General features: G+C 50.3%; 1 protein-coding gene across 9 annotated transcripts in view; it reads left to right on the top strand.

Moving 5' to 3' along the window:
- Positions 1 to 12,346, top strand: part of Tacc2 (transforming acidic coiled-coil containing protein 2) — a 191,310-nt gene that overhangs the window by 113,659 nt on the left and 65,305 nt on the right. Inside the window, exon 1 of one of the 9 annotated variants that reach the window (XM_032892451.1) lies at positions 5,371 to 5,765. The exons of 5 other annotated variants lie outside the window; for them this stretch is intronic. In XM_032892451.1, coding sequence (XP_032748342.1) covers positions 5,698 to 5,765 — 68 coding nt within the window. In that variant the 5' untranslated portion in view covers positions 5,371 to 5,697. Of the gene's footprint in view, positions 1 to 5,370; positions 5,766 to 12,346 lie in introns of those variants that run through there. 3 more of the 9 variants (XM_032892453.1, XM_032892454.1, XM_032892455.1) reach the window with 3 other exon arrangements.

The raw sequence follows: 12,346 nt of genomic DNA, 5'->3' as shown, positions 1-12,346 counted from the left end.
ACTTGATGTGTAGGTGAAGATGATATTGAACCTCCTGATCCTCATGGCATTACTGTTATTTTTATAAAAAGATCGAAGAAACCAGGGGTGTTTGGTGGAGGTGGGTATGGTGTGGGGGAAAGGGTGCATCTGAGGGCCCATGCTAAGGCATCCCTTCCCCCTGAGGGACCAGCCATTTGGTGTAGTATAGAATAATAGAATAGAGTTTATTCAGGGCTTGGGGGCTAGTTGAGAGAAAGGCAGAGAGAGAGAGAGAGAGAGAGAGAGAGAGAGAGAGAAGAGAGAAGAAGGAGGAGGAGGAAGGGAGGAGGAGGAGGAAGAAGAAGAAGAAGAAAGAAGAAGAGAAGAGAAGAAGCTGGCCATGAACACATGGAGAGAGAGGAAGGAGGGGAGTAGGGAGAGAGGGTAAGGAGCAGGAGCAAGAGGACAAGAGAGGACTGATGGACAGATGGCTCAGTGGTTAAGAGCACTGACTGCTCTTCTAGAGGTCCTGAGTTCAATTCCCAGCAACCACATGCACATGGTGGCTCACAACCTTCTGTAACAGGATTTGATGCCCTCTTCTGGTGTGTTTTGGGTCTGAAGAAAGTGACAGTATTCAAATAAATAAATCTTAAAAAAGAGAGAGAGAGAGAAGAGAAGAGAAGGGAGTGAGAGCAAGAAAGTGAGGAGGGGGCAAGCAGCCCCTTTTATAGTGAGTCAGTCACACCTGGCCGTTGCCAGGTAACAGTGGGGTGGAGCCTAGACGGAATGCCATCACTTACCACACTGGAGTGCTGTGATGATTGGCACAAGCTACAGTGTCTAGCTTAGCTATCAGGTTTATTTTGTTTAACATAACTACAATTGGGAGCTGGAGAGATGGCTCAGAAATTAAGAGCACCATTCTCACAGAGGTCCTGAGTTCAATTCCCAGCAGTAACATAGTGACTCATAACCATCTATAATGAGATCTGGTGCCCTCTTCTGGCCTGCAGGCATACATGCAGACAGAATGTTATATAAATAATAAAGGAATAAATCTTTAAAAAAAACCCCAAAAACCCAAACTACGTTGGGTGTGTTGCTGTACACCTTTAATCCCAGCACTTGGGAGACAGAGACTGGCAGCTTGGTCTACAAAGTAAGTTCTAGGACATCCAGGGCTGCACAGAGAAACTGTCTTGAAAACAAACAAAATTGTGTGTGTGTGTGTGTGTGTGTGTGTGTGTGTGTGTGTGTGTGTGTGTGTGTGCGCGTGCGTGCATGCACATGCACATGCGTGTATAATTTATTTATTTATATATGTGTGTTGAAACTGCACTAGTGTATGTGTGCCACATGTATGCAAGAGACCAAAGCAGCTAGAAGAGAGCACCAGATGCCCCTGGACCTGGAGTTACCTAACCTCAGTCTTCTGCACAAGTAGAAGGACCACCAAGCCATCTCTCTAGCCCTTAACTGGCTCCCAGACCTTTGTTCCCCTTGGGATGTGGAGCTGGATCACATGGCTCAGCTTGTGGCTACAGGGCTTAGTCAGGCCTGCTGCCAGTTAGTCACCGTGCATGGGCCAGGCCAGGAACATTATTGGGTATTAATAGACAGTAGATTGCTAATTGTTTTAGACATGATAGAGGCATTTCCTGGTTTATCTGTCCCTATAGACTCTCTTGGGATAGTTGGCAGTGGCGCCTACCTAGGTGGGCTTGGCCTACGCTTAGGGACCCAGACAGTGTATGTGTATGGGGCTAAAAGACCTGCAGAAAGGCTGTTAGAGGTCAGGGTCTAATCAGGGCTGTATCTGAAAGTGGTGAGCACCACTGGTGTGATCCTAGAGAGGACATACATACTCTGTGGTTTCCTAGAGGGAGGCTAGGATGGAGACTGGCCCAGGAGGGAGGGTGGAACAGATGGGGGGAGGAGCCAGCATGTGGGAGTGGGGAACGCAAGGGATTAAGAGCCACCACCTGGGTGGCCTCGCCACCCCACTGAAGGCACCTGAAAGGATTGGGAATCTAAGGGTTAGGGCTTCCACAGGAATTTCAACCCATTCCCTCCCCCACTTTCTTCAGCTTTTCCGTTTTCTCTGGGGTAATCACCACATAACAAACTTGCAGGTGCAGTCAGCATCAGACAGTATTAGTTAACGGTCTGAGTGGTTCTTCAATAGGGAATCACACTGCAGAAGTCCAGTTGCCACCAACTTTAAAGGTGCCCAGGGCTCTCTGTTTCTACCACGATTTGGGGGCACAGTTTTAATATCAGTGAGGTGATGTTATCCACGACATAGTATGTCACTATATTGTGACCGTGCGGTTTGGGGGTTTCTAAATATAAGCACTTGACTGCATTAGTGTAACGGTATTCTGCTCAGGTAACATGGTTCTTAGAAAGGAGGGCCTGGTCCCAACAGTTCATGGATTGTACTTCGCTTCATTTCCCAATACCCTTCTAGAGCAGCATGTCCGTTTTTCTCAGTCAGCTAGTACTTGGGTGCTGTGTGCTTAGGCATTTGGTTCAAGGGCACATAGCCAATGGGTTTCACTTCAAAGCGTTCACTTTTGGCAGAAACCTCCTACTTACAAGGGTAAAGACATCCTGACAGCCTGTGACCCTGCCTGCCAGGCACAAACCAACCCCAACAGGCTCTGGTTGTGACCCTGTCACCTTAGCTCCGGGAGTCCCAGCCCACCAGTCAGAGGTAAGGTTTGGTGAAGGCAGAGTTAATGAATGTGGCCGTGTGGGGAAGCAGATAAAGGATTCAGTGACTCCAAGCCTGTCTTCAGTGGCTGGCAGAAACTGATATTTTTTAAGGAGAAAAGAGGGAGATAGTGTTGTGTTTTATAAAAACTAGAGAAGGAATATGTTTTGGTGGATACGTAATTGGGTGTGGGGGAAGGGGGTTCCTCCTCGGGCCCATGCTGAGGCATCCCTTCCCCCCACCAGGCCCATAATATAGAATAGTATAGAACACTAGTATAGAACACATAGTATAGAATAGAGTTTATTCTATTTGGGGAGGGGAGTTGAGAGGGTAGAGGCAGAGAAAGGCAGAGAGAGAGAGAGAGAGAGAAGGGGAATAGAGGCAGGGGGTGAGCATAGGGAGTGAGGGGGGAGGGGGATGGGAAGAGAGGGGGAAGGGACAAGAGGACAGAGCAAGAGCAAGAAGGCAAGAGAGTGAGGAGGGGGGCGAGCAGCTCCTTTTATAGTGAGTCAGGCATACCTGGATGTTGCCAGGTAACTGTGGGGTGGAGCCTAGACGGAATGCTCACAGGCAGGGAGTGGGCAGAAGAGGAGGACTAGGTTTGCCTCACTGAGAGAACCAGCCTGTGATCCTGGTCAGGCCAGGAGGCCATTATCTCAGTCTGCTTCTGCCTGGGGCTCCGAACATGTTACTGTCATTGTTGTCCCTGGGGGGGGGCAGTCTGGGTCCCATGAGGTAATTTCCAACCCCCTTTGAGGGGGGACAATCTGGGTCCCGTTCCCCTCTGTTCCTTTTGAAGCCTCACCATCCTGGACTATTTTCTACTTCCTTTGGAGAGGGATATGTCCTGCAAGCCTTGCCCGTGCTTGGAGGTCCTCTCTGTTGGTTCTTCGTCGTAAAGATGTTTATCGGTTGGTCCAGGGCTATTGTAGAAATTTCTAGAAGCAGAAAGTTAAAGAGGCAAACTAGAGCCCGTGGGGGACACAATGGAGTTAGTTCAGGCTGGGGGCTGGGACCCTCTTTCTCATTTCCCCCATTTTTTCCCAGTGTGTAAGTTACCTAACCGAGATCTGCACACTGCCCAGGGGAAGGGTCCCTTTCCTCGGAAGACTGTATATTAACGCCAATGAATATCTTTTTACTACACACTGTGAGGTTCTTTTGGATCCCCGCCTGCTCCTCCCCCCTCTATGATTGGATAAATAAGTTGCAGGATTCTTACCACCGGATGACAGTAGTGTTGGCAGAATGATGGCCTCCCCGGGAGGGAGGCGCTGCCTGCTGGAGGTTACCTTCCCCACAAGACTGGCACCAACCTTTGCTATCTCCATTTAAACACAGAAAGAAACCTCAGTGTTTCCTGGAGATTTCGTGTCACTGACTCCCGGGGAGCAATTTTGACGGTGTAGTGTTTTGACACAGAGAAGAAATATGAGCCCAAGAAATTCAGCTGGTCCTCAAGCTCTGTAGCTTGTGGGCAAGTAGCAATTCCAGATGCGCCGGCCTGTGCAGACGTCCGTAGCCACACTTTTGGGAAGCAGTCAGTAGGTTGGAGGGAATCTTAAAGTGTGTTGAGTAGCTTTATTTTGACTTTATCGTATGGACTGGTGGGTTTTTCTTCATCTTATTATTGTTTTGGGGTCTGTAATGCACATGCTCCTTACGTGCTAACTGCCATTCCTGTTGAGGAATTGTAAAAAGGTAGAAGAGTCTTTTCACTTTCCTGTAAGTAGTTTTGGTTGAATTCAGTTGTAAACGCTCAGGGCTCAGAAAGCCATTGCAGTTAAAGGGCTGTGAGGGCTGTAGGCACTTACAGGGAGATAGAATGCTTTTCAAGTAGCCTCTAGTGAGAAGGCCCAGAGCTCAACTATGGAGACCTTTCCGAGCTGCTCCCCAACAGGGAAATGGGGTCTGGCACTGGGTGTCCCCTCCATCAACACCAGCCTGCCTATGTTTAGGATCAGGGGTGAGCCTTTCTATGTCCCTCACAGCTACCTTTCCCTGTACATTCTTGATATATGAGGGGCCTGACTCAGGAGCACAGTGTGCATAGAAGAGGGCTTGTCTTTGTAGAAAAATTCATCTCATGGCCAAAGACCAGAATCCAGACCCAGCCCTATGGCTCTTTCTCTCCAGCTGGCCCCAACTCTGCAGTGTTGTTAAACTATGAAGGGTCCTTGGAGGCCTGGCCTTAGTGGGCTGGAAGCCTAGAAGTTGTGCCAGGTTGCTGCCCCTGATACAGACTTTAGTCTTAACCCCAGCCATCCAGTCTGAAGAAGGTTCAGGTGTGTAGTCCTCAATTTCCACTGCAGCCTGTTTTACTGGTTCCGCAGCCCTCCTACGGTTGGGGGGTGGGAGTGGGGGGGTAGGGGGTGAGAGAGAAGGGACCTGCTCCCAACTTTGTCAATTGCTAGACCACCTTGCCCCGCCTGGGGGCTGAGGTGGTGGGGAAGGCTTAAGTGCCAATGAGTAATACATTTACATCTCAAAAGAACACTGAACTAGCTGGCAGTTAGGGCTAAACCGGGAAGCTGCGGCCTAGAGTGTGAGCAGAGGGAGGGTCTTCGCCCCCCTCCCAGCAGTTTCCGGAGGTTGTTGGAGCTTTGTGAAGATGCAGGCGTCAGGCCGCTTGGTGGTGGTGACATCATCAAGTCCCAACACACAGGCTGAACCGGGGGCTTTAAGAGAAGATCCTTTCCGACCTCGCCAGTGCTTGGGCTCACAGTGCCGCCTCTCGGGCAGCTCCACGCGTATCGGCCACGCTCACGCACACACCTAGGCGCGCACCCGCCAGCTGTACTCGCACGCGCACATTGCTTTGGTGCTCGCCCCCTGGGCCGGCTCCGGCCTTGAGCCGCTTGCTGCTCCCAATCGCCGCCACCACGGATGCCAGCAGCTGCTCCCATCTGCAGTGCAGCAGCCCCGGCCGCCGGCCGGCCCGCCCCGGGCTGGAGGAACCGCACCAGGACGCTGGCCCTGCTCGTGGCTAGCCTGCACGCCAGGGCTCAGCGAGGATGGGAGGGTCGCAGTCCCTGCAGCCAGCCCCAGCCAGTGACCTGAACCTGGAGGTTTCTGAGGCCATGTAAGTGCGGTGCTCTGCCGCCCACCCATAGCCCCCGCGGGGAGGAGAGGCTGCTCGGCTTTGTTAGTGCTTCTCTCCCCCATGTGGTGCAGCGTGAAGCCTAGGCTGGTCTGGGAAGCCTGCAAAGCTTTACCTGCTGGCTGCTGCTTGTAGTGTTTTGTGTTTTAGCCGGACTGAGTATCTTGTAGCCCCAAGATGCTGCTGGAGGAGAAATAGCCCTCTGGAATTCGGTTTTGGTTATTCAGCAGCAGGGTGCGTGGTGGGGGCTTCTGCGCTATCAGCATCTTTTCCTCAGTCACCCCCCACCCCCACTGGTATTTCCTGCTAGGGAACTGGAGGCATCAAGGAGAGAAGGCCTCCTCCTAGGAGTATTGTGCATGCTGGAAACAGTGCTGGGTTAGCAACTGGCGCTGCAGGAGAGATGGATGGCATGGAGCTCAGAGTGCGTTCGTGTTCAGCCGGGCTAGTCCAAGCATCGCCGGGCTACTCTCCTGCTAACACAGAGGACAAGGCCGCCTGCTATTATTAGTAAAGACAGCCAAACAGCCTTGTCATTGGTTGAGGCAGAGGCTGACTATGCATCGATCCAGAAACCCGATCTTTTCTCCAAACCACAGTGCTTGTGTGCTCCGAAGTGGCTTTTCATCCTGAGGAGTGTTTGCTACAGTTGCTCTTTCTGTTAAGGTTGTCTCCATTACAAACCCAGGCTGGCTGGGGGGAGGGGGCTTATGCACTAGGTCTGCCTGTCAGATCACAATTCAGTAAGTAAGGCTGCTGCTGTCCAAAGTAGGCCTGCCCGTCCCCTCCGATGTCTTCTCCCCTTTCCCAAAAGAGGAGAATGTTTCTGGAGACTCGCAGGGTGGGGGTGGCAGAGCAGTCTGGGTTCTTACGAGTATTGGGTAGGTAACTTTACAGCTAGCGGGCTTTGGTGTCTGTGTATTGGGCCCCATGGGAGGGGAGTGTGGGGGCTCCCACCCTCCCCCTGGGCATCAGTGACACGCCAGCCGGACTCATGGGGTGATGTCATGCGGGGCTGAGTGAGCCGCATGGTTTTCCAGGCTCTGGCTTTTGAACAGCCAGTCATTCTGAGGACCAGGTGTGTATCCATCCTGTGGCTTCGTCCCCGTAACTCGAGAACGCAGTATCTTACAATGGAGGTGCATTGTGTTGGGGAGTTTTTACGGTATGAACCCTGCGCCGGTCTGTCCTGTCCACTCAGGTGCAGTATTGTGAGGTGTGGTGAATATCCTACCGCCCTATAGGACTCAGGAAAGGAAAATTTCAGCCTCATTTTTTTTTCCCCCCAAAGTCTCTGAACTGGCAATCAGTGACACCTGACACCAAAACACTGGAGGGGCCAGAAAAGACCCTAGGTTTGGGTAAACTTGCACATCAGTCATTGGAAATTAAGCTTCCTGGTCCTGAAGGTTCGTCTATCCTGGTTGAGTTACTGCCTCGTGTTCTGGGAGCTGAGGGCTGAGTCTGGAGAGACTCTGTTAGGTACGTGTTGTTTTAGATAGTAGTCTTTAAGGGTTTGTCCCGTAGGGATAGTGGCAATAGAATAAAACTTGAGGCCATGCAGCCACCTTGAGAGGGAAGTTGCTCATCCAATATTTTCGTTGTCTGCTTGGTCCGTTTTTTAACACTTGAGGCTTCTGAAATATCGTAGAGTACAATTTAAGATGCTCCATTAGACTCATTCACAAAAATCCCACCCTCTGTTCCCCCAAGGTTTAGAAAAGTAGAAAGGGAATAGCCGAGGGCCGTTGTTCCTAATGGCTGGCCTTTGCAACCCTCTCAGAGTGTTTCCTCTACAGATGTGCTCTCTCTAACAAAAAAAACAAAGAAAGAAAACTACATTAAGAAAGCTGCCCTTCTGTGTGCAAGCAGGTGTGGCATTTTCATCATCGTGCAGATGAAAATGCACGCTCAAAAGTGATACAAAAACAGTAGTCGGGGCAGCCGAAGTGCTTCCTCTGTAAGCTGATGGGTGTCAGGGGTTCAAGGTTGAAGGCCAGGTACGCTCACCTGCCACCAGCTCCAGTCCACAGAAGCAGGAACGTAGAGCGACCATTTCTTTTTTTGGGGGTGGGGGGGTGAAAGCTTGATTTACAGAGGACCAGACATAAAGGTGAAACTGGCAAAAGAAAAAAAAAATTGAAGAACTTTTGTTTGTTTGTTCGTTTGAAGGTTCTCTCTTAAATTTCAAGTTTGGCTGCCTGTAGATGTTTTTCCGTAGTCTCCGTGAACAGATTTGTCCCTCTCAGACAACAGTGGGGTGAGAAGGGAGGAAAGCTGGGGAGGCCGAAGCCACGTGGGATTGTGGGACGAGGGGCATGAGGCAGAGTGTGAAGGTCTGAGGCAGCCAGTCCCTCACAGCCCTGAGGTGATGGACCAGCTATAGCATCAACCTCTGGCAGAAGTGCAAGGTCTCAGGCTCCACTCAGATTCAAATCTCCTTTTAAACCATGCTTATTAAAGATTCCCGTGTGGCTTGGGGTAGAGTTTGAGAAGCCCTGAGACGATTATATCTCCTCTCAGTCCAGGTCTTTGGGAAACCACTGGCTGCTGCTTTAGCCGCTCCTTTTTCCTGTCTGGAAAGGAAGTTCTCACAGAAGCAATAACTACTTCCAAATGGCTGAAGGGGTGTGAGGAGAGGGAGAGCCCACCCTAGAGTACTTCTCACTGAGGATGAGTGATGTCTGTGATGAGCCTTATAGCTGCCCTTCTTTCCAAGGGAATCCCGGGGGACGTGACTCCCTCTAAGAGGAGCATCAGTGAGCACTTTGTCATCAGTTCCAGGGACATCCCCCACCAAGTCAACCATGGCAGTCAGTACAGCCTGAGACGAAGAGGGCAGGGGCTCTCTTACAGGGCGGTGGAGTCTAGAAAGCCATCTGCAGACATGGAACACTATGGGATTGTGGTCCCTCGAGGATCCACAGAGGCAAAGGAGAAGGAGCTAGGGAGACTGGAAGGATGGCTGTCTGCAGAGGGAGGGTAAAGACTAAAGATGAACAAATAGAAAATAGAGTGGCAAATCTCTATTTTCATGGCTCAGCCTGAAAAGTACCCCCCAAACCCGTGACTTGATCTGGATACTTACCACCTCCATGTTGAAGACAGCCGACTCCACACGTGTTCCATGGCTCGTGCATGAGCACAAGTTGACGAGCACACACTGATAAATAGATGTAAAAATTTGAAATCACAGTGTTTTATTATAGGTTATAGACAGTGTGAGTTTCAGAAAGTATATCTTACTTTGGATATTATTACTGGGCACATCTGGTCGTTATCCCTTCCCTCCACCCTCCCTCCCACACTGAATAAATGGCAAAGTCGTCTATTGAGTGTGGTGCAAGCTTGAGTCCCAAAGGCTCCCTGTGGGCGTCATCGATCCTAGGTAGCCACACTCTGGCTCTGGGGCCCGTTGCCCAGTTCCACTGTGTTCTGGCCCTCCACTCTCTTCAAAGTTTGCTCTGTGGGGGCCCTGAAGGGCAGTAACATTCCAAGGCCTTCCTAGTAACTCTTGGACATGCAAGGGGTCATGCAAAGACCCCTTTCTCTTGGGGTCTTGGGTTGGGGGTACCCTGATGCTGATAGGTAGAATTTCAGGTTTCAGTCAAGTATGAATGACTGCGGGTGACGGTTACATCAAAGTCAGGAGACGATGATGGGCCAGAGCCTCTCATCCCTTGCTCTGTTTCTTTCAACTATCCACAGTCTGTTTCTATGACTATGTTGTTGGTTGCCTAGGAAACTATATTAGCCTAAAATATGATTGGCTCCTCTTGTTAGATGGGTTCTTGGAGCTAGGGCAGCACTCCGGGTCAGCAAAGGGTGTGGAACAATTCCGTTCTTGCCCCTGAAGCTTCCCAGTGTGGACTTGGCATTGAGGACAGTTGTCCCCCTGAAAACCAATTGTTCACAGACTCCTGCTTTTGTTTCAGTGAGGGGAGGCCACCTGAATACAAAGAAGGGACTAAGTCAGGCCTGCCCTTACACGCCCATCCTGTATGGGTTGTGTTCGCTCAGACGACTGCGCTCTGTTTGTATTTAGGAATTCTCTTAGCAGTTGTTTCTGCAGGGCAGGTGGGTGCAGCTTGCCGGTGCCAGACATGGGAACAGAGCTGGATGAGGCAGATGCCATGGCAGGAGGGAAACACTCTTTACTTAGCCCTGCCGAGGAAACTCAGATACAGCAGAAACCTCTGTGCCGTCTCTGCCAGGCTTCTTTCAGACAGTGTCTGGTTATCCAGACCGGGCTCAAACCTGCTGTGTAGCTGTTGATTACCTTGGACTTGGGATCTTTCTGCCTCTACCTCAGTAGTGCTGGGATTACAAATGCGGACCACCACATGCGGTTTATGGAGTGCTGGGTGTACTGCATGCTAGGTAAGCAGTCTCCCCAGTGAGCTATATCACCAGCGTCTGCAGGCCTTGTTTGTTATAGAAATATTACACTCTATACATATAAAAGGTTATATACACTATATGTGTTACATATACTATACAAGGTTTCCTTGTAGACAAATTTCATTTAAGGAAGTTGAATCCTCCATATGGTTAAATCACGGGGTTAGGAAACCATCCAGGGTGAGTGATAGATGGTGCTGCTCTTACAGTACAAAAGCTGCCACAGATGATACATAACTTACCGTTCCAATAAGACTTTATTCATAAAAAGCAGCCGATAGGCTATCTATCATTGGCTCATGTCTGTTTGTGAAGGTGATTGGTACAGGGCTCAGACCTGTGCTTCCTGCTCGTCCCAGGAACCTTTGAGAGCAGTCCAGTATGTGCTGCCGACGCCCTCACACACATGCATGCCCTTCACCTTCTGGGCACAGCCCTAGCCTCATGTCTCCTAGGATTTCTTATGGAGAGCTCAGGCTTACTGAGTAAAAGGCTGGGTGCTGCTGCTCAGAGACTGCAGACCTGCCTAGCCTGAGCACCCCCAAACACGAACACCATAAAGGGGCCGGAGAGAGGGTTCCGTGGCTGAGAGCTTGTAGAGATCCTACCCTCCGCACAGTGGGGTCGGGTAGGGCCTTTGGGAGCCAATAAGGATCTGAGGAACTTGCATCCTTAGGAAAGAGCCCCTCACTCTTGCAACTGTGAGGCACATTTAGAAGGGCAGGAGGGGACCTTCACCTGCCTTGAGTTAGGGTTGGATCTCCTAGGCTCCAAGGCCATGAGAAATAATTTTGTTATTTTTAGGCTCTCATCTTTTTATTTTTTTAAGATTTATTTATTATATAGAAGTACACTGTAGCTACACACCAGAAGAGGGCATCAGATCTCATTACAGATGGTTGTGAGCCACCATATGGTTGCTGGTATTTGAACTCAGGACCTCTGGAAGAACAGTCAGTGCTTTTAACCACTGAGCCATCGCTCCAGCCCTTAGACTCTTACCCTGTGTTTTGTTTTAGCATCAAACAGACTAAGAGACATTCTGAGGTGGACTCCTCTCCATCATCATGTGTCCTTGCTGTTCACTTTGGAGCTTCTTGTCACCAGAGCTCACAGCAAATAAGGGGTTTGGGGGCATCTCCAAGACAAGAAGACTCTTCCTTCACCTGTTCAGTATCTGGGGTTCCCTTCTTCCCAGAGTCTGGAGCTCCCAGGTGGTTTTGGAGGACCATGTCCAATTTTGGGACATGGATGCCTTTTAACCCCACAGTCTAGACTCCCCCTGAGGTATCTGTCCTGTAAGTGGCAGCCCAGACCACAGTCCCTCTGGTTGGGCCTCATTGCCTTCCCACTCTCTGGGCCACCATTATAAACTTTAGAAGGTCACATGCACACCCATACCTGCCCCTTCCAGCCCCACCTCCCACAGCAGGTACCTTCCTCTCTGCCCTGCTTTCTACCTTCCCCGGCGTCTTCTAGAAGGAGGACTCTCTTTCCCTAAAACTCTGAAACCCTGCTTGCTAACTTGTGTGGCTAACTGCATGATATTTGGCGATCTAGCTCACACTGGTCCTCTGGTTTTTAATATGTCTCTGTCTGTCTCTGTCTCTCTGTCTCTGTCTGTCTATCTGTCTGTCTGTCTGTCTGTCTCTCTGTGTGTGTGTGTGTGTGTGTGTGTGTGTGTGTGTGTGTGTGTGTGTGTGTGTATAAAATTGAGTGAAGGTCAGAGGACAGCATGGAGTCAGTTCTCTTCTTTCACCAAATGGGGCCAAAGGATCAAATTTAGGTTGTCAGCCTTGGTGACAAGCATCTTTACCAGCTGAGCCTATTGCTGGGGCTTACTAAGGACACAGAGCCACATGATGCTGTCATTTCTTCCTGAGCTGGGATGAGCCGTAAGCATGCCACAGGGCCTTGAGTCCCCCTAGAACCGCAGCCCAGTCCGATGTTCGGAGGCATCTTCTGCCCCCAATTACTGCCCATTTTGAAGTATAGTTTCTACCTTGTTAAATAGGGAGGACCTCGAGGAAATTCGGGGATACCACACAATCCTAAAGGCCACAGGCAGCTCTCAATTCAGAGGCCACACAGCTCTGCCCATGTACCAAGCATGGAACTCTAAAAGAAACAAAGGCCACTCAGGGACTCGGCAAGGCAAGAAA

Source organism: Rattus rattus, chromosome 2 (genome assembly GCF_011064425.1).
Source record: "Rattus rattus isolate New Zealand chromosome 2, Rrattus_CSIRO_v1, whole genome shotgun sequence".
NCBI lineage: Eukaryota > Metazoa > Chordata > Mammalia > Rodentia > Muridae > Rattus > Rattus rattus.
The sequence above is the reverse complement of the archived record's forward strand: the minus strand, read 5'-3'. Positions and strand labels throughout refer to the sequence as shown.